This window comes from Barbatula barbatula, assembly GCF_947034865.1.
Source record: "Barbatula barbatula genome assembly, chromosome: 12".
NCBI lineage: Eukaryota > Metazoa > Chordata > Actinopteri > Cypriniformes > Nemacheilidae > Barbatula > Barbatula barbatula.
The window spans coordinates 9,858,130-9,883,274 of NC_136775.1; the positions used below are offsets into that span (position 1 = coordinate 9,858,130).

Genomic DNA, 25,145 nt, shown 5'->3' on the forward strand with positions numbered 1-25,145 from the left:
TTCCCGCACTTGGTAAAGCAGCTGCAACTTCGAGAGGAGCTACGTAGAAGCTCCTCTTCCAGTTGCTATCCAGCCTCTCGTTCCGGTCTGGCGTCTGTCCCGGAGCACTGTGTCCTGGGTGTGGTCAGCCGGGGAAGGTCCACTCAACCACCTACAGCCTCCCCACCCGCAGTCAGCTTTGGTGGCAAGCGTGGGAGACGGGAATCCTGGGGGTCCTCGTCCGAGGCCTCCAATCCCGAGCCGCCCGTGCCCTTCTCGTCATTCCTTCAGCCGACCACCAGGCGGGTGGCTCGGCTGAAGAAGATGAGGCAACGGAGGGCGGTCCCAAGTCCGGTGGTCCCAAGTCCGGTGGTCCCAAGTCCGGTGGTCCCAAGTCCGGTGGTCCCAAGTCCGGTGGTCCAAAGTCCGGTGGTCCCAAGTCCGGTGGTCCCTCCTGCACCCAGTCCAGAGTCAAGTCCTGCCCTGCCGGCCTTCCAGCCGGCCTCAAGTCCTGCCCTGCCGGCCTTCCAGCCGGCCTCAAGTCCTGTTCTTCAGCCGGCCCCTCCCAGAACCTCTGGGCCTTCGCGCTCTCGAGCGCCACCCCCCAGGGTGTACCCTGGTACTCCGCGCTTCTGAGCGCCAGGGACAAGGACTGTTCCCCCTTGTGCCAATCCCTTTGGATTTACCCCCCTGGACTCTTGTGTTCCCCCACCCCCCCTCCCCTGTTTGTTATTTTTATTATGTCACCCCAACCCATTGATTATTCTTGCCTGTCTGCCCTTGTTATTTTTTACCATGTTTTGTTGGATGTTGTCCGTTTCCCAGTCAGTCTTGTCTCGTTAGTCTGCTCCTTTGGTGAACGCCAGGGGGCGTTCATTAAAGGGGGGGGGTCCTGTCATGATTCTGCCTGCTCTTGTCTTGATTTTCTGGTCTAGGGGCAGAATCATGACAGACCCACGTGTTTTATGTGGAGAGGAACAACATATGGTCAATCAGGACATAATATGCGTTCTCCCCTGTCTCGTCATTTGGCCCTGCCCCTCTCGTTTCTAGTATAGCTCTCCTCCTGTGTCGCATTACCCACACCTGCCCATCGTTATCCCCTTTGTTAGTCTCCCTATATAATACCCTCTTGTCTATTGTCTTGGGCTCGTTGGTTGTACAATATCCCTTGCTTGTACTCTTTACTGTGTCCTTGAAGCCTTGTCAAGTCAAGTAAAGTATAGTCTAGTCTTAGTGTTTAATATTGAGTTCTTGTTGAGTGTTTAGTAATCAGTTTATCATATTTGTTATTGTGTACTGTTTTGTTACTCCCTCGTGGGTTTTTGTTTTGTTCCTGTTTTATTATTTATTAAAGTCTTGTTAACCCCTTCATCTCCGCTGCCTTGCAATTGGGTTCTTCTACTACCACGTTCGTGACAGTACGTGCACTTCCATTTCATTCATTTATGCATTCGTTCGTCCATTCATTCATCCACTTATTGTACAATAATCTGTTATTATTAATAAAATATCATTTTGCATTTTATAAAACATAATTCAATATTTTCAGGTTTCACTGAACATATTACATAAGATAAATAATTTCTTACACTTGTATCAGCCATCATAGGATTTCCAAGGTCACACACCACAACTCTAGTATCATTCTCGGTCCTGTGCTCACAGTTTAGCCGCTGAAGATCCTGTAATAGAAATAGAGACATTATGTCTGCAGGTTGTGTGCCCACAAGGCTATAGGCTCCGACAAAGAGAGAGAGAGAGAGATTTAAACATAATACAATTGAATATGAATTTTGTTAGCAAACACCAGAGGTGGGTTGAGAAGCCAAATATTTTACTGAAGTTAAACTATAGAAATAATTCCTCAAGTAGAAGAAAAGTCATAATATAGAAAATGATAATATTAATAATATTAGTATCTATAATTATATAATATCAATGTTTTAATTGATCATATTATTATATTATCAACAGAAAACAAAGATAATGTTTTTTTGAAATGCTGTGACATAAAGGACACATTCAAACTATGTTAGATCAATTCAAATGACTCAGACTATTCACAAATTTGTTTAACATGAGTTTGTCATCTACTCATCCTAATGCAACTTTTAAGAGCACAAAATAATGTGTGACCTAAATGCAGTGTTTATTTCTCTTTAGTCTTATCTTGCACAGGGCACCTGATACATTACGTATAATGATCCAGTAAAACAGGGCTCTGAGGGGTCAAGGGAGTGATGGAGAAAAGCAAACCAGAGAAAAACATGACAAATTCCCTGAAAGTAATCACATCATACATCAGCGAGACCCTTCCTCCTGTCATCACGTCAAACCCCCCTCATCTTTCTCTCTTTTCACCATCTCCATTCACCACCAACCACTTCCTCTCACCCAAACAGAGTCAAACCATAACCAGTCTGTTCCCACGAGAGACGGCCGATGTAGCCGTGCAAATCGCATTAAGGGCCACTCTCTGCAATTACCAGCAGTACACGCATCTGCTAAACGGATAACGGACAGAGAACAAGATATCGCGATCTTTTCACCAGAGCGCCTGTGTCTACTTAATAATCTGAGCTTGTTTTCAGAGAATGATTGAATGATAACAGAAAATGTGAATTAAGGCAAGTAAATGTGCTGAGCTGGTCCATTTGAAATGAGATAAGTACTGGTCTGCAGCACACACCTTTGGGACAGCCATGTTTTACGCCGCATTTTATAAAAAAACGTCCCCATAATTAGATCAACATTCACCGCATTCCTGTCTCATTACTACATCAAAGACGCTACAGCGTGCATGTTTATGTTTTTAACTCCGCTCCAGAAATGGATCACAGATTTAGGATTCTACAATGATGGATTTAGAGTAGTTTAGTAGCTCTGACCTGATCTCACATGTTGCACCAAACAGCACAACTTTGTATATTGTGTCTCATGTTATTAATATTAAACATACATCAATTGTTTATACACAGTGTAATCAGTCAGAGGGAACCCATTAAACCAAAATAAACGTCACGATCAGGTTTCTGGACAAAGACGACACATTGAGTGAGTCATAATGTAAATACAAGAAGGGACCAGAGACTAAAATAGAAGCATTTATCAGAGCAATTATAAATGGAAGACATTAGACAAATGACTTTAAGTACAGTATTCTTCAGCTGGGTTTCTACTGTACATCCAGTCGGATCGACTCAAATGGAATCTGCAGACTTTTTCCATGTTGTCTACGCAGACTTTGGGTGGATTTGTGGGAATCTGCTGAATAGGTTAAAACATGTTAAACTGTGTTAAATTGATCTTAGAGTATCACACTGTTTTCGGTAGCTTAGAGCGTAATGAAGTCGGTCCAAATTATGTATCCTTAAGGAATGGAAAATGTGTATGATTGATATATGTCTAATTTTTGCTCAGAGATCTGTGGTAGCAGGAACTTCGCACACTCAGTGTAAAGCATTCAAAATTATTTTGAGTTTTTCTGAATTTACTATTTATAGCTATGTGTTTAGGTTAAATTGTCATATTTGTTTTATTCTGTGAACGACTAACAACATTTCTTCTAAATTAAAAAAATATACATTGTTTCTATTTCCATTTATTTCCAGAAAATGAAAACTGTAGGAAAAGGTCAAAATACCAGAAAAGGTGCTCTGGATTTTTGAGACCTCAAACCGCAAAGAAAACAAGTTCATATTCACGTTTGAGCCTACAGTATCTGTACATGAATTTAGGAAATGTAAAACTTTTTTGTAAAAATGTGATAACCTACATTTTTAACACAGTTTTTATGCGTCTTGTCATGTTTTCAGTCTTTCACATTGCTGTTGGATTACTTTGTCACTCCTGAGGTTTGATTTTGTTGAATTCAACAGACCCTGGACTGGAATGGCCACAATACATCTAGAAATTTGAATTAACCCTCCTACTATGTTAAATATTTAGCGACACTTTTAATCTGTGGGGTCATTTTGACCCCAAACACTTCAATATATACAAAATTGCTCAAAAGGAAAGTTTTATGTTTTGTTATCAATTTACTCACAATGAACCTACCTAATATTTTACAAGAAGATTTAAGAAAAAACACAACTTTTTCATAATTTCTTAATTTTATATACTTTTTTCTACATTTAACTTGTTTCGTTTACCTAGAAAACATGTGTGTATGTATGTGTGTGTGTGTGTGTGTGTGTGTGTGATGTTTAATACGATAATAACAAACTAAAACTAATATTTTACTTATGTTTGCAAGAGAGATTCATCAGGAAAAGGTAAAATAGAACAAAAAAAAAAATGTTGTATAGAAAGTTAAGTAAACGATTGTGGTAAAATGTGTACTGACATTCTGAAATCTCTGTAACATAAGATGAACATATCTATGATATTATTTTAATGAAGTGTGAAAAAGCCAGAAAGAATTTAGAGACATATAACAAGCATATTTAATAAAAATGTAAAAGTAGCTTTAAAAGGAGGGTTAAATGAACATTTGGAATGGTCTCCTAATTTTTCCCTCGGCTGTATGTACAAAAAAGTGATGATTGTGGGTAATGTTGTGTACCTCACGTCTGCGCTCCACTCCGATATAGTCTGCCTCTGGTGGGAGGGTCACGTGAAGCTCTGCCTCATACGCGCCTTCACCCTCATTGGCTGCATTAATGGTCAACATAAGCAAGTTGTCATCCCCAATTATAAGTTCTGTTCGGTCCCTAAAAAATAAAAATGGAAAAAGCATTCATAATACGTCCTTAATTTCAAAATGCGTGTTGTATGCATACATAAGACTAAAATCATAGAATGCCATGCTTTTACAAAGCAAATAAATGTAAAACTCTGCTACACACTGATCAAAACAAATACAAACAGTTCCTCCGCATGTATATACGTGCATAACTACCACCATGAACTCACATTATAGCTGAAAGTTTGAGATCTGGGATGCACATGTTGTCTTCGCCACAGTCCAGCAGGATGTTTGCCTAAAGAAAAAAAACAGAAGATCTGTTTTTTCACCCTCTTCCATTCCATTCCTCTACTGGATTTATCTTACACTTTTTCTTTAACTATTCTCACATCAGACATTTACATCAGTAACAAACAGTGTTTTCAAAATCACATTTAGACCCCTTTTATGTCATGCCTTCCTTATTTACTTAATGTTTACATGAACACACGCATACACACAGCCACTTACAAACAATGATAAACAATCTTTAGCGCATGCCAACCTGCTCGTGGTGAAAGGTCTTGCTGTAGTGATCCAAAATGGGCCGCAGCTGTAATCCAGGGGGAGTTGAGTTCTGATCCAGACTGTAGTTCAGTGTCACACTGATGGGGCTCAATTTATCTCTAAACTCTCCCTCGTCCTAAAGCAGAGGATGAAAGAGAGTAAGGGCTGTAAACTGGAGTGATGAAGAAGAAAGCCTAACCAGTCTCTTATATCGTTGTGTATTTCTACATCGTAATGTCTCGTCCAGGAAAATTGATCTAAATATTGTCATGTTGCATCGCTGTATTTCGTATATAAAAAGCTCTCCAAATTGGAAGAGTCTCTCTCCCTCTTGTATCACCATGTAGCAAAATAAGACCAATAGCTGTTTCAAATTTGTCAAACACCACAATATGTCCCTCCTTACCTTCTGATTTTAATTGAACAGAAAACAGTAAACACAGTACAGAAAAATGCTTTCATGATGCCATTAGGTCTTCAAAAATAGAACAAGCAAATGCTCTCTGTAAGCATACTTGGTGCAGACAGCCAAAAACAATAAAAATTCAGCTTCAAGGAAAATGTGTTTATGTTTCTGAACAGTAAAGCACATGGATTTGTGACGGAAATCTTGTTTATGAACTCCAAAGCAGCCAGGCTGTGAAAGAGTAATAATATGCTGCTGCACACACCAACACACGCACACACATAGTGCATCAGCATTTGCACAAATACCGTAATCCTACTATAGTTCCCAATGTGAACATTGAAAAAAAACGTATCATTCCTATTTTAATTATTGTCTTTGACTTAATTTACCAGAGTTGCGTTTCCCAAAACATCCATATCGCTACGTCGTTCTTAAGAATAAATCGCTACCACAGTTATAACTTAAGAATGGCATGGTGTTAAGAAGGTTTCGCGAAATGCAGCACATCACTTTTTCAAAGTCACGTTCTTATGCTTTTGAATATTTGTCCTTTAAACCTGCAATATACCATAATGATATGCCATTTTGCCTGTGACTTCATCCTTCAACTTGGGTTGAGTAAAATTTTAGACCTTATTCAAATCATGAGTCACCTCCGCATAGCAGAATTGTTTGGTGTCATTTTCAGGTCACTTGCATGTGTGAAAATGTATTACTTCTCACATCCTTTATTCCATCCAGATGAGCTATGTTGTATTAGGAGCAAAGTTTGGCTCACAATTAACTTTCCCGTGAGTTCAGTTGTCGGGAGGAAAAAAATAGTTTTTCATGAGGAACAAGCCCAGTCTAGTAATTCAATGCTAAGTTTGGACCTCAAGGCTTACCCGCAGGTAAGCAGAGAAGTTGTGGCAATGTTGGCGGTCCCCTTGACCCAGAACCAGGTTTTGGGTTCTGTGGTGCTGGTGAGAATCCATGAACAAGATTCTCTTCACGGCTCCACGCTGCTTTAACCAATCCAACTGCAGGTCCATTCTCAGAGCTGAAAGAGAGAGAGAAACACAGTCGTGATATTGTTACTTCTGCCTCCAAGTTTTCAATTCCTGCAATATCTGTGTGCACGTTTCATTTTTTCTGGACTTTAAAAGAGTTTGTTTCAGGTTAATATCTGGAGCTTCTGAACAACACATAAATACAGATTTCAGCAAACACGCAGCCTGACGTGCATTACTTTTTCCTCACACGCATAGGAACATATTCAGTCACACCTGTTCTTTGTCATGTCAAAACGGCGCATGGCTTTAAGCAGGCCTTCTTTCAGGGCTGAGCAAGTGGCTTTCGGTTTAACTGAGCTTGGCAACTTCTCCATTTTGGCTATTATTAAGAACACTTACAAGGCCACAGATCTTCAACAAGGGCTTAGATGCACCCACATGTAAACAAACTGGGTGTAGAAACATACAAATTCCTAATTCAATAATGAATGATAAAATATCCCTAAACATTGCAGCAGGCACTTACCCACAATTAATATAGCAATTGTTTATTCATTTATTAGTTTTTATATTATTTATCTGTAAATTAAATATTTACAGTACACCATAAAAATGCTGGGTTGTTGATTGAGTCAAATTTAGACAATTATGAGGTGATTTGTAACAAATGGTTTAATTTGTGAATATTTTACCCAACCATGGGTTGAAACAACCCAGCATTTTCTACTTAGATAAGTCAAGTTAAAAAGTAAAAATTGTATACAGTATAATATTATAATCTTTATAAATACTACAGTATAAACATTTCAAGACAGATCTACTGTATGTAGATGCCTAAGATCTATATTTAGCATATAGTTTGTTTAAAAATGGTTTGAAGTGGATAACAAAAAGATGATTGTGGAATTCACATTCTGCTTAAAGGGCAACACATGTCCACTTTTCTAGTCACATGTATGAGTGGCCACATGGAAAAAGACACCTCAGAGAAAAAAACATTTGTTGATAAATACAATTTATGAAAATAAAATGATTTATATCCAAAGTTATTTCACTTTAATGTCATATTATTTGCCATTAAAGTGAAATCGTTGAACCTAATCATGGGAGCCTGATAAAAAGCTCATTTTAGAAGAAATGTTTAAAACAGCACTTAGACACTTTTGCATCTGAACTCTTGAAATTCATAACAACCGATGCACTTACCTACATAATCAGGAATTCCAATCCCAGAGATTTTAGCACACACATTAACTGACAAACTGAGGAAGAGAGAAGGCGAAAAGCATTCAGCATAACATACATATCATTTATAATAGTGCACTATATCATTGCATGTAGAGCTGGAAATGTGGTACACAGAGAGATTTTGTGGTCCTCAATATTTAATGACTTAATTGAGTTTGCCTCCAGTCTCTATAGCCTCTTCTGTCTATCTCTCTTCCTTTATCTCTCTATATCTTTATTTCTCTCTCGCTATTAGTCTGGTAATAGAGGCCAGCAATTAGAGCAGCCCAAGAAAACAACCAAAACAACTTCCTGTTCCTGTCTGAAAATGAGGCTCGGGGACAAAAGTTCTCTTACTCTCCGAAACAGTCTCTCTCTTACAAACACTGTATTGTTTTTAAATATTCTAAAAACGTTCAATTGTACGCAACAGAACTAGATGTTAGTTCAAGTCGGATTCGCAAACACCCACTCTCTTATCAAACATCAGCATGCAACAGGACGTTCCCGACTGAGCACAATTCGGTCGCTTGAATCTGAAGATGAATACCCCCAGGGTTTGCCTAGTTTAAAACTAACCTCTGCCAAAGAAACACAAACAAAACCAACCCTGAGGATTTAAAGAGTCAGATTCCATCCACACATGCATGTTGTACGCACACAAAAAAAACCTTTTAGAATAAACCACTTATTTTAACATGCTCACACCTTTCCAGCTGGCGCTTAAGACCTCGATTTCCGTTCCGTGGAACCTGTAATGATATCTGTGCTAGGGGATTTACAAAAGCAGTCTTAATGGCCCAAAGGGCCAATTCTACGCACAGCCTTGCACAGCGGTGCATGCAACCTAAATATGTCTAATCAGAAACACCCCATTAGCCCCCTCTGCTCGGACACACTCGCACTTACATAGCATTAAGCGTGTCTGAGTTGGAATTAGCGATAAATGCTTGCGATGCTGTGCTTCGCGAACAATACAGAATACCCACGGGGCGCCGGCCTGATGGATTCCAGCATTGTGCATTGTGTTCTAACCGCGCAAACCTTGTCATGACCCCTCCAGGTAGTCATACATTTGAAACAACACAGCAAAATATTAAAGTTGTGCTGTGTGTGTATTTAATGGCATGTATTTTTAAGGGAGGAAGTGGCCCTGCTGCATAATGCAATGATGCCTATAGTTCTCCCCCGTGACAGAGGTAAAGACGTACTCAAGTGCCCGGAGGTTGACCCCCGACCCCTCTATTGACCCCAGTGTAACTCCTCCCCCTCTGCCATCTGTAATTACTTCCCATTCCTGTTTTTGTTGTCTTGTTCTGTCTCTGTTTGCCTTACGAGTCTTCACGTTTCAACTTCCAACCAAAGTTTGTACATTTATTTTCATAAGCTACTCTCTTGTTATTGCTGAATTCGGCATTTCTCCGTCTTTCCAAAACCTCCAGTGCTTTCTTCCCCACGCCAACCCTAACACACAGGCACATGCTGCCCAAGCGGCCAAACAGACCGAGTATGTTTACAGTCAGGGGGCCCGTAACCAGTTGTGGCACACAATATCCATCCACATACGGGTAAGTATGAAGAGTTGTGTGTGTTTGTGGCAAGGAAGAATGCATGGAGACTTCCAGAGACACTTAGTTTTACCACAGAGAAGAAAAAAACAAATGGCTTTAAAGCCTCCCAGTCAGCCATAGCTCCTCGGCCCAGCGTGCGTTTGTCTATCCCTAACGTGGACTGAAGATCAACATATCTGTCCTTACAGCACTTACAGTATACAACACTTCTTCTGAAATAAATAAAAAAGGAAGCATGACTTATAGTTCTATTAACCTATACCGCAGTAAGAGAAATAAAATGAAAAAAAAAATCTTATCAAGCATTTTTTTGTGCTTTAGTACAATTATCTATAGATTTTCAAATAACGATATATTTACTTGATATTTAGTCTTTCTTCATGAAAGAAAGATTTTTCATATTTATGTTTTATTAGCACATTTGCAGATTTCCTGCTTGTTTTAAACATAAACTTAGCCTTAATAAACCTAAACGTTATTTCTTCCACGGTACAAAAAAGAAGAATGAACATCACTGGCCCTCATTCACTTCTATTGTATGAACACAAAACCAATACCAAACCAAAGTGAATGGGGGACAGTTAACAACATTTTTCAAAATATCTTCTTTTGTGTTCCGCTGAAGAAAGAAAGTTGTACAGGTTTGAAATGACAAGAGGTTGAATAAATGATGACATCATTTTTAGTTATGGGTGAACTATCTCTTTAATTGTTATATTTTCTTTCATAAAACAAAACTGATATTCTTTCTTATGGGAAATATTTTTTTGTGCAGTATATGAAGGTCAATCTCTGTGTCAGAGCATTTGAGAATACCTTTAGTAGGATTGGATACATGTAGGTGATGGGAACGCTTACCAGGTGACCATGTCATCAGAATCGGGCATATGGCAGGACTTGTCCTCAGGGTTGAGAATTCTGGGTGTCAGAATCAGCTGAGCGTCCACTGTGACCACCGGCCGTGCTCTAGCATAAAGCAGTGATAATGAGATAATAATGTCAAAAATATATATAGAAACACGGTTTTATTTTTTAGCAATAATTTTGTATAGGCATGAACTGTTTCTAGCGTTCTGATTGGCTAATAAAAGCTTGGGCTGTCCTCCTAATTCTACAGTTGTTATAGAGACAGCTGTGAGGTCTGAGGAAGGCTATTCCAGAGACATCTTTCAGGAGGCAAGGACATTTTATCTCTGGTTTTAAAAAAATATGGTTTATTGCTGTTTAAGCAAAATTTAGGACATCATCACACAGGCTGAATAATAAAAACTTAACCTGTGTCTCTTTTAGTTGATACGTGCACTCAAACTGGATTAGCAGTGGAAATATTAGCTTACACAAATACACCAGGGCCCACAACACCTAATAGTTTTAACACTGACATTTCGACACCACTTGTGTGTGACAATGTGTGCCGGGGCAAGTTTAAAATGTCTGTGTATATTGGTGGCTTTGGGGCAGGAAAAAAGGGACTAGTTTGAAACTTATCTGAGGGAAACCTGATCGAAAACACAAGGGAAGTCTTAGCCACTTAGGTGTCATTGGCCCATCATTGGGCCAGACATTTTTAACATTTTCTGTAATGCAATTTAAAAATTCTGTTGTATCATAGATCGAAAAACCACCGCGTATGTCTCAAGTTCTTCCAGCTAAACCACACATGCAGGTGTTTGCCGTACCACTCGCTCTAATGAGGAAAACATTTGTGTGTAGTAGAGAAACTTATACGAGTATGTCTGAGAAGACCGGAATAAGTGTTTGCTGTTATGATGTTTGGTTATGATGTATTGAAAGTCAAGGAAAATCTCACCTGTAGGCCACAACTTTACCGACGCCAAAAGCACCGACCAACAAATCTGTGGAGAAATTGATATTCATTTAAAGAGGAATCTGAAGACAGCTACAGGACTGACGCATGAAACAGAAAAACGTGTGTTGCGAGAGAATGGGAAAGAAAGAGAATGAGGGTGAGTGGCTGGATCGTAAAGCTTCAAAGCACACTGCAGCTGGAAGTGATTTGGGCCTCCAGCAGACTCCATCAAAGGCATCACCCGCTTCTCCTTCTACTGGTCTCACATCTTATGCACATCACCTGCTGTCCCTGATCGGAGCCAGGGAGAAACCTTAGAGAGCTACTGAGAATGCGTGAGGGTTTAATCTCCAGTCACAGTCAAAAATGTGGAGAGAGTCATATATAGTTAAGGAAAATGTAAAAACGCCACGCTAAATATTTTCTGTTCCTGTGAATGAAACTGGGCACAATAAGCCAGTAGTTTAGCCTATATGAGATGTCAATGTGCTGAGATATTTTATATTCATGCATTCATGCATAAAGTGATTTACAGTACATTGAAGGTATACATCCGTTTTTAAGCTGTATATGTGTCCAAAGATTATTGTAGTTTACTTTAACTAAAATAAGAAAACTAGCGCTGTCAAAAGATTAATCGCCAGAATTAACCATCCAGAATAAAAGTTTGTGTTTACATAATAAATGTCTTTGTACTGTGCATATTCATTTTGTATTGATAAACACATACTATTTATAAACACATGTATACATATTAAGAAAATATGTATTTTTTCTTAATTTGCAAATTATTTTAATTACATATAAATGTTTATGATTTTTATATTTTTCTTGAATATATGCATGTATGTATATGTTTTTATAAATACAACATTTATATGCACAGACGTATTATGTAAACACAAACTTTTGTTCTGGATGGGATTAATCGTTTGACAACCCATAATTAAAACATTTTTGTCCATTGAAATAAAAATAGTGGCCTAAATATTGTGTGAAAAACTAAACACATTTTTTAAGTTTGCCTCAGGAACAAACTGAATTAAGTTTAAAGCGAGGCATTAAAATTATTAACCGAAAATAAATAAAAACAAACTGAAACTAAAATAAATAACTGTGTTCCCAGATCAAACCAATGATCTTTGCACTGTATTCTACTAGATAAGCTACAGATACATGCTAAAGATACAATTTAGTCTTAATGGTCTTTTATGAAGTCCAGGGGCTCAAACATAATCATGCTTTTCCTGATCTAATTTGCATCTCCTCTTTCATCACTTTCATAACATATCCCAAACTCCATCAAAAGATGACCAAAAAATATAATATAACTGATCTCTTGATTTCAACTTGGCATCATGTTGGCGTGTTTGAGAATGTTATTAACATTCTAATGCTTATGGCCATAGACACTATCAACAGAAACGAAACAGAGGAGTTTTGGCAGTGTCTTTTGCTACTGGTCGATTGCCTCCACTGAAATCTCTATTAAAGCCATAACATCTCTGTCCTTCATCATTTGTCCTTATACATTTCGTAAATCCATGTATAACAAGAACTGAATATTTGACAGACTGGCCACAACAGGCCCTGCTAGAAAATGTTGCAACTACATCTTTTGGATGCAGAACGAATCTTTCTCTGTTGACATTTATTTAAAAATAATTTGACTATAATAAAATCATTTGCTAGAAATATCCAACGTCTGTAACACAATAAATACAACAATCTAGACATTATTAGACTTAGTAGCCAATACTTGGATTGACAGATTTATAAGTGTATGATTTCAAATACAATTCAACAATCACACAAGATCAGTTTCATTTGGTATTCAAAGTTGAGGAAAAGAATGTTCGGTCTCCGCAGCTAAATGTCACAAAGCATTAATAGGATGGAAGAGTATAAATTGGTCCTGTAGGGATGCTTGCAGTCAGACAAGGTAAGGGCCTTACATGCAGGAATGTTCCAGAGCCGTTCCAGCTCCCTAATGAGTGTTCAGAGACTGCAGCTTTAAATCCAGTTTCTCTGAGGTTGATTGGTCTCCTTCAGGTCCTGCCTGGAAAAAGACACCCCTGGCAAACATTCAATCCCAGAGTCCCGACGCAGCGGTTTTTTGGTGTTGTGACAGAAAACACACCTCAAACAGGCTCGCTCACGCCGACAGACAGACACATCCCGCACATCCCGAGAGCTTGAGATATCACCTTGTTTCTTGCTTACGAGAGAATTTAAATCTATTGCACCCACATCTTGAAACTGCATTTGTAAGTTTGACTTCCACACAAAGGCAATGAGGTGTAAGTGTTTTTGAGTGTGTGTGTCTACTGTATGAATCAATCTGAAATATTTAGGTCGAAACCCTCTGGCCACCACAACACAGGAGTCTTAAGTGCTCGGATGAAGGGAGAAGACGGGAAGCTTACACACTTGGACTTTAATGGGGTTGGAGTCTGTTTTAGTCATCTTTATTATCCAGCCAAAGAAATGCCTGAGCACAGCCAACTCATGCAATCCCTTTACCTCAAACTCCAAGTGCCTCTCTCATTTCACCTGACATACATTCACAGATTCACTTCTGCCTATCCAAAGAAATCTGAAAGTAACGGACCCCTCTCTGTGGACGTCTCACAGTGAAATGTGTTGAATCAGGAGATTCTGGTCAGATTGCAGATTTTGGAAAAGAAGGATTTGAGGCATGTGTGTGGTTGTGTTCACCTCTGACCAAAGAAGTATATGGTGCCCACCCAAGTTCCACAAACACCACAATTATTTCTAAGGGGTCCTGACTGTAACATCAGATTCACACCGCCAGAAATACACAAGTATCAAGTATGTTTCTGAATGTAATGCAGTGAAGAATTATTGCGGAGAGGGGAATTTTGGTCTCAGTGCAGCTTTAAAAGCTAAATCTCCATTTCTTTTTACTGCGTTTTCTCTTTTAAAATTCTATCTTATATCTAGAATACGCCCTTGCTTGACATTTTTAAGGAAGGGATAATATACAGGCAGCCGGTTGTTATCGCAGAAATAAGCCTCGACAGTGTGATCAGGACCCTACGCGAAGCTACTTGCCACATGAGAATCATTTTTTTTACCGAATGCAGATCTCCCACAAGGAAAAGCAGTTTACCTTTGGTTTGAAGGTAAGAAACAACGTTCACATGTCACGAACAGGCAATTATCTTTCATTTATGTTATTAAAAGATACATTTATTTTTAATTTGTCAAAAAAATCTGCTGCTTCAGGTTTACCATGTGTTATTAGTTTTGAGCAGATGTTATCTGGGAATAACAAACCTGCAAATGACGCGACTGGTCAATCAGAAGCATTCAAACGAGCCGAGTAATAAAGTGAAATAATTGTTTCTGAATGTACAATGTGAATATGTCTGTTTCTCTCTGAGCGAACTGCCTGAAGCTGTGTGCAGGAAATGCAGAGGATGTAACCTCCACCGCTCTTCTAGCAGGTCAGGATCAACGACCCTTGACCTTTGACTTTAACTCTGCATTTAATCATCAACTTAACTCCAGCCCTTACCTTAACCTCACCCACACAAGTAAAAATCAAGTATAACGGACTGAAGTAAATGTGTGTGTGCTTGTGACCTTTAGTTTAACTCACAAGTGACATGTAAAACTTGATTTTAACTCTTCTTTTAAAATAACTTAATATTTAAACAAACCAAAAGAAAGACCTATGACCACTTTTTACATATGAATATGTGTTGGCACATGGCACATTATGGCAGGCAATGGCACTTTTCACATGCCAAGAGAATGGCTAATCTTAACTAATTCTTTATGTAGACTGTTTCAGTGGCAACAACATTGAAGAGTTTGGTTCCAAAATGAGATAACTCTGTAATTATGGCTTAAATCAAAAACAAACCAACTGCAGTTTGATTGATATTAATCGGAATGCACAATAAAAACATGATTTTTGAAAAAATTAAATATGAAATAAATTGTTATATTATAACCAAACACAGACCAGAAGTTTACTCCGGGCCATCCCAATGGACCAGTCTGTAGAAGTGTCTTAAAGAAAAAACGAACAATTTAGCAGCCATCTGAATTCTAAAGCTCAGATGAAAAATAACACGTATCCTAAATTACATTGGTTTTAAAACAATGGTCTTAAACAGTATTGTTAATAGGAAAAATACAATCTTAAAACAATCTTATGATGTCAAATTAATAAACAGCTGGATAAATATCTATCTATCACACAGACACGTACTTTACATGCACACAGCTCAGAAGCTTCTGCTTTACACTGATTAAAGATTCCAGATGTTTCTTTATCTTTAAAAAGCTGCTGACAGATAAACAAACAGGACTACCTGCTTTCTGTCTTTTCTTAAGCTTACTGGCTCTGCTTAACATCATTCTGCCACATCATGTGTGTGTATATGTGTGTACACCTTTGCATGTCATTCTGCCAAGCAGGATATTTGGGATTGCTTTTATATGTGCATGCAAAAAATTACTTCATACAAAAGATTTAAGACAACAATCCTAACTCTAGGATAATCCTGTCCCTAGAAAGAGAACAAACTGCCTCCACACACTCAAACGCACGTGTGTAAGATGTCAAACCCTCTCTTAACCAACAGCATGTGATAAAACATGAAAGAAAATATAAAAGGACAGAGGAAACTAACTATTTGTTAAAATTGTGAGAAAAGCATCCGACGGTGGGGGTTAAATCAGTGAATTCACATTGATTTTAGTTGTGATGGATTGTAAGAACGTTTAGATTCCTGTTCTTCGGAAAAAAAATTTCTCTATATTCTCTCAGATAGTTAATGCCAATACAAACTAACCCACAAAAACATGTGAAGCTATCACAGCAGCTATCACAACAATGGTGTTTCAACAATGTTCCGGTTCTAGCAGAGATTTTTCTTTAACGGAATCTAAAAAATCTCCTCCATTTAACTACTTTTTTATCATTTTTGTATATTACTGTACATATTGGGTCATTAGCAGTGCTTATTATCATAATCTGTATTATAGTCTATGGAGAAACACACAGCTATAAATGACTTTGGAATATTTCAAGTCAGTTAACAGTATCTGCGTCATGATGTTGATTTCCACAGAAGATAATTTTGGCACTCAGTTTGTAAAAACAAATGAACTCTATTTACAGTACTTAGAAAGACAGATGGTCTGTACTGTAAATAAACATTTAAAATGCACCTAGAAAGTACATTACAAGTATTATTAGGATATAATTTATTTATACACATACGTTGCTACAGTATATTATGTATTGCTATGTGTTGTGGCCAAAAAGTTAACGTGATTACTTATACATGCGAGGGTTGTGATGTAACAACTTGTTAAAGGATTGTTTAGTAAACCACACTCACAAGAAGTGTCTATAAAAGAAAGTCTCATGAACCAAATAGCTTGTTTATTCACCAGCACCTGTCATATCAATGGACTCAAAATAACTGCTTAAAATATCTAAATGTTCAATAAGGTTTTATCGGACCTTCTCAAGTAAATCCCTAATCAGTGGACTTGTTGAAATAAGCAGAATCATAATTTATCCATGTTTGTGTGGTTTGACATGGCATCTAAATCCAGACAGAGGACCAAACAGAGATCTCAATATCACATGGGTCACATCATACAAAAAAATGTCTCAATAGATTATGAAAGATAAATAAAGTGACAAACACAGAAATGAGAAAAATATGCAGAGAACTTTGAAAAAAACATGCTCATCATAACAGGAAATACAGAAATCCAAACTATATCACACAGAATCCAAACTTGGAATGAGAATGGAAATGCTTCATCAAACGTTCATAAAAAACAACGGCACATTAACCAACAAAGTGACTCGACCTGTATGTCTGGATTCTATCCATCTCTGCTATGTTCACTCTTTTTGTTTTTCATCTTTATAGTTTACATCAGTTTCTTCAGCATGATAGTCTTAACAGAAACATGCATAATAAAAGGCAGCCAGCTGAGAGAAAGCTGGAAAGAGAGATTGACGGTTTTGCTGTACTCACCAGGGTACTGGTTGTTATCTATGTCGGAATCTCCACGCAGGGTAAACCCAAAGCCTGCTGGGATGGCAGATGAGGCCCAGGCCCCTCTCAGCACTTGAGATTCCTCCAGCATCAGACCAGACTTCTGCCCGTTATAGATGAAGACTCGGCCGCTACGATCTTCCCCTGCGAATGGAGCCCCTATCGCCACATCTGAGAAAAAGATGAAGAAACCATATATTAGTATAAATCAGTGCTTCTCAAGTGGTTTTATTCTAGGACCAATATTTTACACAGATTTTGATATTAAAGTCATAGATTACACAGAAGACACTCTTCTTTTAAAAACCTGTACAGTTTTTTGAATGTTAGTCAATGAATGGGATCAATCTTTTGTGTTCTGCTGAAGAAAGTACTTCATGCATGTTAACATGAGGGTGAATCAATTATGACAAAAAATATTTTTTGGTGGCTGAGTGAACACAACACAGTCCAAAATCTTACTTTTATCCTCAAGGACAGTAATTCACTGCACAAAACAAATTTGTTTTGGCTGAAGCGATGTTAATACAGTAGTTGTTGGAGGTATATCTGTATTAAATGTAGTCTGGGTTGTATTTTATTTACCTACCCTTTATGATTTTTGAAGATGATGGCATGTAACACAACATTTCCATGTTATCATTTGTCTAAACTGGCTATAGCTTCTTCCAAACAATTGGGACCCCTGGATTCACAAAAACTTTATATGTCCAAACTTAAAAAAAAAACGTTGTAGTCTATTCCATTCAATTATTTCCCTCTTTGCTCTTTTCATGAATGATAAGACAGGCTAAATCAAAGGTCACCATTTTGGCCCCCGGGCCCAACTTTTGGACACGTCTGCCATAAAAGAACCATTTTTTGGTTACCCAAATAACCCTTTACTTACAAATTCTTATACAAACCATGTCATTCTAACTTTTTTATAGTCCTAATAGCCTTTTTTCTGCAAAACAGAAAGGTGCCTTGGATGTTAAAAGGTCTTTATGGAACCCTTTAGTCAAGAATGGTTCTTCTATGACATCAATAAGCACCTTTTTAAGAGTGCAGTCACAGCTAGAAAACCTGGACTCACACTGTGCAGAACAATTGGCCCTGCTACATATTTCCATTTATCATCTAATATTGATTATTTTAGTGTCTGTGATGGTGAACAGGAACAGAGGGATGCTTTCATGTAGAAGAACTGAAGACGCTCGGAAGAAACTCATGATTTACACAAAGCTCCAGAGGGAGCGACTGCTCTTTCTCCTGAGCTTCGAGGGGCTATTACAGAACAATAACAGACTCATGCACAAGCGCACATCCAAGTCCACTACCGCGTAGCCAATAAATCTCCAGTACAGGGTATCTTTTTAAGGTTTTCTTCCTGCCAGGAACACTCTGCTTGAGTCATTAACCTACATTTGGCCGGCACGCACGCAAACAAACCGACAACAAACGTTGACCCAGACGTAGATGCCCACTGTGGGACACAAGGGCAGAAGAACTGAGGGATAACGGAAGTAAACTCTGAAGATATGTCCTCATACATCGCAGTAGATAAAAGGATAAAAAAACAGAGGCCTTATACCGTAACTAAGGACTAATAAATGATCTGAGAGGAATGAGTGTTCATGGATATCTTCTAAACTAAGTAAACTGTTGAGGTAGAGGGGAATGAAGAGTTAAATTACACGTAGAAAAATAAAATCGCCACCACAAGAAAGCGCTCATTTCCTTTGATCGGACCACCATATGTGTGAGTGCACGTGTGTCACCCTATGTATTAATGCACTTTCATTGTTTCTCTTGGGTTGGTTCCCCTCTAAAAATATCCCCCGCATGTTTTTAGTGATTCCTGGTCATTTCCTTTTCCTGTTTTCTGACAGCAGGCACAGTAGCTGGCACAGTGCCCAAAGACCCCCAGCTTTAACATACTGATGGCCAGATTAGGGACCACCACAGGAATGAAAAGAAAACATATGCAAATGTGCGGACGTATACTGTGGACCAGAGAGAGTTCACGCACTCGACAGTTAGACATTCTGACATTAGAAAGAGACAGAAGTCATTATGGACTTTTTACAAGATACTTAATTTTGTGGCTTGGCCATAATCAGCTGTGTAAATATACCACATGCCATAAATGAGAGAAACACTCTGTTTTACAGACATAAGAAACCACAATATTGCCTTAAAAAAGCACAAAGACATTATATACCCATAGACATCAACTCTCACATTCTCTGGCTCTTATTCTGATTGAATTATTATGTTTATTTCCCAAATGACATTCACAGACAGAGAGAAGTTGGACTAAGGTAAACTCTTTCGTCTATCGCAATGTAATACAATAAAGTGAAATTTAATTTACGACATTTGTAATATGATTGACAACTTAAGATCAAAATCATATGGCCAATATTTTCTTAGATACAGGCACGAAGAAGTCTTCGTGAGTCTTGAAACAAAGCAACTAAAGCATCGTCAGCTAGCCGAACAATAAATAATAAAAATGTGCACACGCTAGGCTACACATGCACTTGTCACTTCATTACATCCGTACAGCCATATGGCTGCTGTAACAGAGAATGCAGTCGGTGATATCTTAAGCTTCATGCCTGTATCAGATATTGATTAAGTCATTATTGTCCAAAACTCCCAGCATCAGGATTTCAGTATTTGATACTTATAGTATAAGCCAGAAAAATGTGATCCAAAATCCATAAATGATGCGCAAATGTAATCTTTGCTTAAAGGGATAGTTCACACAAAAAATGAAATTCTGTCATCATTTTATTTCAAACCTGTGAGACTTTCTTTCTTCTGCAGAACACAAAAGAAGATATTTTGAAAAAACTATTAACCTGCCCCCATTCACTTGCATTAATTTTGTGCCCAGACAATAGAAGTGAATGGGCGGCGGCATAGTTTGGTTTCCAGCTTTCTTTAAAATATCTTCTTTTGTATTCTGTGGAAGAATGAAAGTCATTTAGGTTTGAAATGACAAGAGGGTAAAAGTAAATAAACGATGACACAATTTTCATTTTTGGGTGAACTATCCCTTTAAATCAAATTGTGTTTTGTTTACTGTTGCTGCCTTACTTGAAACACATAACCACAATAAACATTCTTCAAGCAAACTGGCATTTCATGCAACATCTACGGTCTCATATTACAAATTGCATTAGGAAAAGATGTGTATGCGAATTAATGTGAGAATCAGGTGGATTACATCTCTGATTGGTCAACTATAGCCAATTACATCTCAAAATTACAATGACATTTCAGTTCATGTTACAGTAACATATAGGCTCGAGTCATGCACAAGGAATGCACACACACAAAAACACAGTGTTGCAAACAGAAATCTCTAGTAAGAAGATCTGCCTGTAGCCACATTGATGGAGAAAATCTTTGGGTGATTAGTTTAGTCTGGACTCCACCCATGAACACCTGTTTCTGTTCAACTTCACATAAATGCCGTTGTGACAACACGACGAAGCGATGAAGACAGAAATTGAGATATAGGACATCGTGGAGCCTGTCTAAGTCCTGAATTGTCATGGCTTTAGATGAATGTCTTGTTCCAACTAACATTCTTAGGGAATTTACTTTAATATATAGAAGCCACCTTGAGCCATAAATCTAAACTGATTGATCTCATTTTGATTACTGATGGATTGAGCGAGTTTTTAGGAATGGAAAGTATTACCCCTTTGACTGGGGAAATCAACTAAATTTGTAACAGATAGAAGGCAACAATAATGAGATATTCAATCATCTGCAGAGCCTTAAAAAGATCCACACGCGTCATAGTGAGTCACACTCAACTCATCACAGGAAATCACAGACAAGTTTAACGTTTTCAGACTGGCGTGAAAATTGTAATCCTGTGATACACAGACAGGATATCCTACACAAAACATGGCAAGCGGGAAATGGGTGTTTGGTTAAACAGGGTAAAATGACAACATGACTCAAAGGCCTTGAAAATAACGGACTAATAGTCAAATAAAACGCAGACTTACCCAAGTAACCATCCTGGTTAAGATCTCCGAGAGGGGCGATGGCGCTTCCGTAACGTCCGAACAGGTGTTTTCCAGTGAGCGTGATAGGAGGAGAAAACAGAAGTGCGTCCTCCTGCAGGTACAAATACACCCGACCCACCTCTCGAGGTTTACTCTCAAACTCACGATCCATGTAAAGTGGGGCTCCAACCAACACATCATCCAACCTTAGAAGACAACATTACACGCACATTGTTTTAATAACGGGACAATGGTAATATCTATACCATAACCATCCTACAAACGTGGTGACATACTAATACGTTTTCAAGATTTTAGATCTGCAATTGAAAAGACAGAGTGGTTAGCAACAGGACAAAGACCTGTTCTCGGATCAGGCACTGTCTGTGCTTTATAAAGCGTGTTTGAAATCAAAGTATCACACATGACTCCACCCTTGGGCTTCCAAGACAGCAATATATACAAAGAGCAAACACACAGATCAAGAAATCATAGTGTAACTGTTAAAAACGTGAGCCATTGAAGATGATGGAGACCGGGCCAGCTCATGTCAACCTGAAAAGAGCCTATCAGCAGACAGCGAATAAAGCGTAAATCATAAAAATAGCGAAAATATAAAACAGACTGTGATTTTCAGAATAAAGGCTTGGACTGATGGAGGAACACCAAAATGTTCCAACATCTCAGAACAAAGACTTCTAAAAATAACCTGGACTACAATCAACTAACATGGAGGCAGATACCAACGTTTTAAGGTTTTGGATGTTCAGAACTTGCTCTAATGATGATGTTTAAGATAACAAATACAACCATATTAGGTTGGAAAGAATCACTGTAATTCATAAGCTGTGATTTGGTAGCAAAGTAAAACAAAAACTATACATCGTCTTTAACCCTAGAGATTTATTAGTATGATTTGACAAATGAGCCACTTCAACAACTACAGTAACTACAGTACAAGTGTAATGAGGTGTAATTTGCTCTTTTGGCAGAATCTGCGTATTGGGTATTGCTGGTTTATCATTTAGCTGCTCTGTCTTTATGGAGCTTTGAGTAAACTGCTTTTGATTTAACGTTGTACCGTTGGTAAGGAAACCTTTGAGTTAATGACATAAACACATGCCACCACAGAGCCTTTCAGACAGTGATGAAGAGATGAGACTAAACAAGATGGGACGAGAAGAGGATAGATGAAACCGGATGAGAAGAGCATAGAAGGTTTCATCAGGCGCACACACCTGGCCCGAAGTTATCTTCCGGTATGTGTTTGGTTATAATATAACAAATGATTATATTTTTTATTGATTGTATATTAATTGAATTCAATTCAAGTCTACCAGAAGTTACATTTGGGAAAAGTTGTTTTATATTAAGTTATTATGTTAAATGATATATTAAGTTAATTATCTTTAAAAGTCACTGGACATTGAATTTTTAGGCCGACTTACCCATCTCCATTTAGATCAGTCACTGCAACAGTGTATCCAAAATATGAAGCCATCTGTTAGAAATAATGAAATATGACATTAAATAATATAATGAGGAACACATGCAGACGAAACACAACTTACCAAAAAAATCTTTAGATACTCTCTCACCTGTTCTCCAGTAAAATTCTGAATAAATGTCAGATTTGTTGCGTTGATGACAGCCACCTAATGAAACCAGAAATTTATAATTTTACTGCTCATGAAGCATTGTATCAATTTATGACAGATCATTTTATCAGGAGATGGTATCTAAATTGCTGTCTGATGCCCTGCAGCACTTCATCTTATCATATTAATGTCCTCCAGATTAATGCTGTTTTATTTGTATGATTGAGATCCTAAATCAAACAAAGCCACATGCCATGAACATAACATGCAGTGGATAAAATAAATAAACAGTGATAATAATAATGTGTCACAAACCACCCGTCCAGCTTTGATTCTGTTCAAATAGGGGCAAAGGGGACACCCCTCTACTAGATAGTACAGCCATAATTGGGAATGCCTCAAAATTTTAAATCACATCCAGACGAGGAACTCAAATCCACTTACACATGTTTTGTATGTCCACAAGTGAAATGGAGGTTTTATGTCTTGCTAAAGTATGTCTCACTAAACATTAAGCTTTTCATTGTTTATTTAAATCAATAACAAAACCAATAAGTTCTTGCTGTCATGGTAAGCACTAACCTCACATTTCACCTTCCCCCTTGACCTTTGACCAGAGACTGTTTAAGATGTTATACTTACATAACCAAAGTTCTGCGCCCCTCGAGGTACCCCTGCTACCAGTTCTGTATGGGACATAAACAAAATCAAATTAATATGTATGTTTATGTATTCAAGATCGGAAGATTTTAAAGAAACAAATAATATCCTTCGGTCCTGAACAAGAATAAAACACACTTTTCCTATCTAATGAAATAAATGTATCAACTCGATGCCGTGTAACGCACGCACGCATGCACGGACAAACTCACACACACAAGCACTTATCTATAGCATCTCAGGATAAACACTAAGGTGAGACTTGTGATTTTTGTAAATCTCTTTTCTGTCAACACCACGTCAGTCACTGAATATAAATATTTAGAAGACGGATCCAGATTGGAGAAGATGGATTGCGATAGAGAGAGAGAGAGTGACAGAGATAGACTCAGATCTGATGGATCATCATGCAGATAGTGATGTCATGGGAGGGTTTCTGGTTGTCCATTAGCTCTTTGTCCCACCCACCAAGATCGGAAATGGTCTCTTCCTATATCTAAGTCATCCCAGCCTGCCTGTCACCCAGTCACCCAAAGACTCGTCACATACTTCGCATCTTCAACTTTCCACCCCCACCACCTCGATGTTCCCGCCTTCCTCAACCGCAAAATGCACCACAGCAAAAGCACATTTATGAAGCCCTGACACACAGAGATCACCACTAATCCAGACCAGACAGAGCATATGCATGAGAGAGAGAGAGAGAGAGAGAGAGAGAGAGAGAGAAAGAGAGAGAAAGAGAGAGAGGTTAAAAAAGCAATGATGGTGCCGTTTGATGGATGTGGATGGTAATGACGGCTTGTGAACACTTCTGTGGGGCTGTATAAGTGTGTGTTTGAGGGATGACGGGCTACGCATGGGCTGTTTGTCACTGGGTGGCATGTCAGCGGCAGAATACTGCAAACTGTCTGTAATTTTGGTCTGAGGCTAAAAGGTCCGATCAAAGCTTAGCAGGCCAGAAATGCCCACAACAGCCACACACAAAGACAAAGCTACCTCTCTCTCTCTGATGGACACAGTAAAAACAAACTCTGCACAACATTTACAATGCATATAGGACAGAAAAGCACACAAATAGAGGTGATAAGGATGCAATAAAATAATCATTTTGGATTGCATGGTTCCATAAGGAACACAGGGGAGGAGCTTGGCTGAACCCAGTCTACATATGCAATACATGGGTACAGTATGACTTCTATCCCAAAAGAATATTATCTTTTTTAAGATACAAAAGCATGACCACATTAAGCCATTTAAGAATAGATTTTAATCTTAAATGAGTCTAAATCAGTGTATGGAAATGTACCATGTGAGTAGAAATGTAGCGGAAAGGTTTAAGGTCTCACCTTGTTCTGAATCACCCGTGAACTCTCCGACCGCTACAGAGTATCCTACCGGACAGAAAAAGAATATGTGTCTCTAGATTACAGTGAATGGAAAAGTTAATGCTAGCAACAAACTTAGCAAGTAAATTGATGTCCCCTTGTCATTTTATTATCAATTCCACTATTATGATGATAATGATTATAGCTGTGATAAAGATTCAAGAGGAAATGCTCCAACATCCACACAAAAAACATGTGCCTGTGTG

At 38.3% G+C, this 25,145-nt stretch overlaps 1 protein-coding gene across 1 annotated transcript in view; it reads right to left on the minus strand.

The window, feature by feature from the left end:
• itga8 (integrin, alpha 8) overlaps window positions 1–25,145 on the minus strand; it is a 55,511-nt gene that overhangs the window by 21,441 nt on the left and 8,925 nt on the right. The window contains exons 8-21 of the mRNA XM_079468751.1: window positions 24,901–24,945; window positions 23,537–23,580; window positions 22,895–22,951; window positions 22,745–22,797; window positions 21,297–21,502; window positions 17,263–17,454; window positions 11,228–11,273; window positions 10,276–10,383; window positions 7,826–7,881; window positions 6,512–6,666; window positions 5,217–5,354; window positions 4,900–4,967; window positions 4,550–4,697; window positions 1,572–1,664 (exon numbers count right to left, since the gene is read on the minus strand). Of these exons, the coding sequence (XP_079324877.1) occupies window positions 1,572–1,664; window positions 4,550–4,697; window positions 4,900–4,967; window positions 5,217–5,354; window positions 6,512–6,666; window positions 7,826–7,881; window positions 10,276–10,383; window positions 11,228–11,273; window positions 17,263–17,454; window positions 21,297–21,502; window positions 22,745–22,797; window positions 22,895–22,951; window positions 23,537–23,580; window positions 24,901–24,945 (1,409 nt within the window). The remainder of the gene's footprint in view (window positions 1–1,571; window positions 1,665–4,549; window positions 4,698–4,899; window positions 4,968–5,216; window positions 5,355–6,511; window positions 6,667–7,825; window positions 7,882–10,275; window positions 10,384–11,227; window positions 11,274–17,262; window positions 17,455–21,296; window positions 21,503–22,744; window positions 22,798–22,894; window positions 22,952–23,536; window positions 23,581–24,900; window positions 24,946–25,145) is intronic.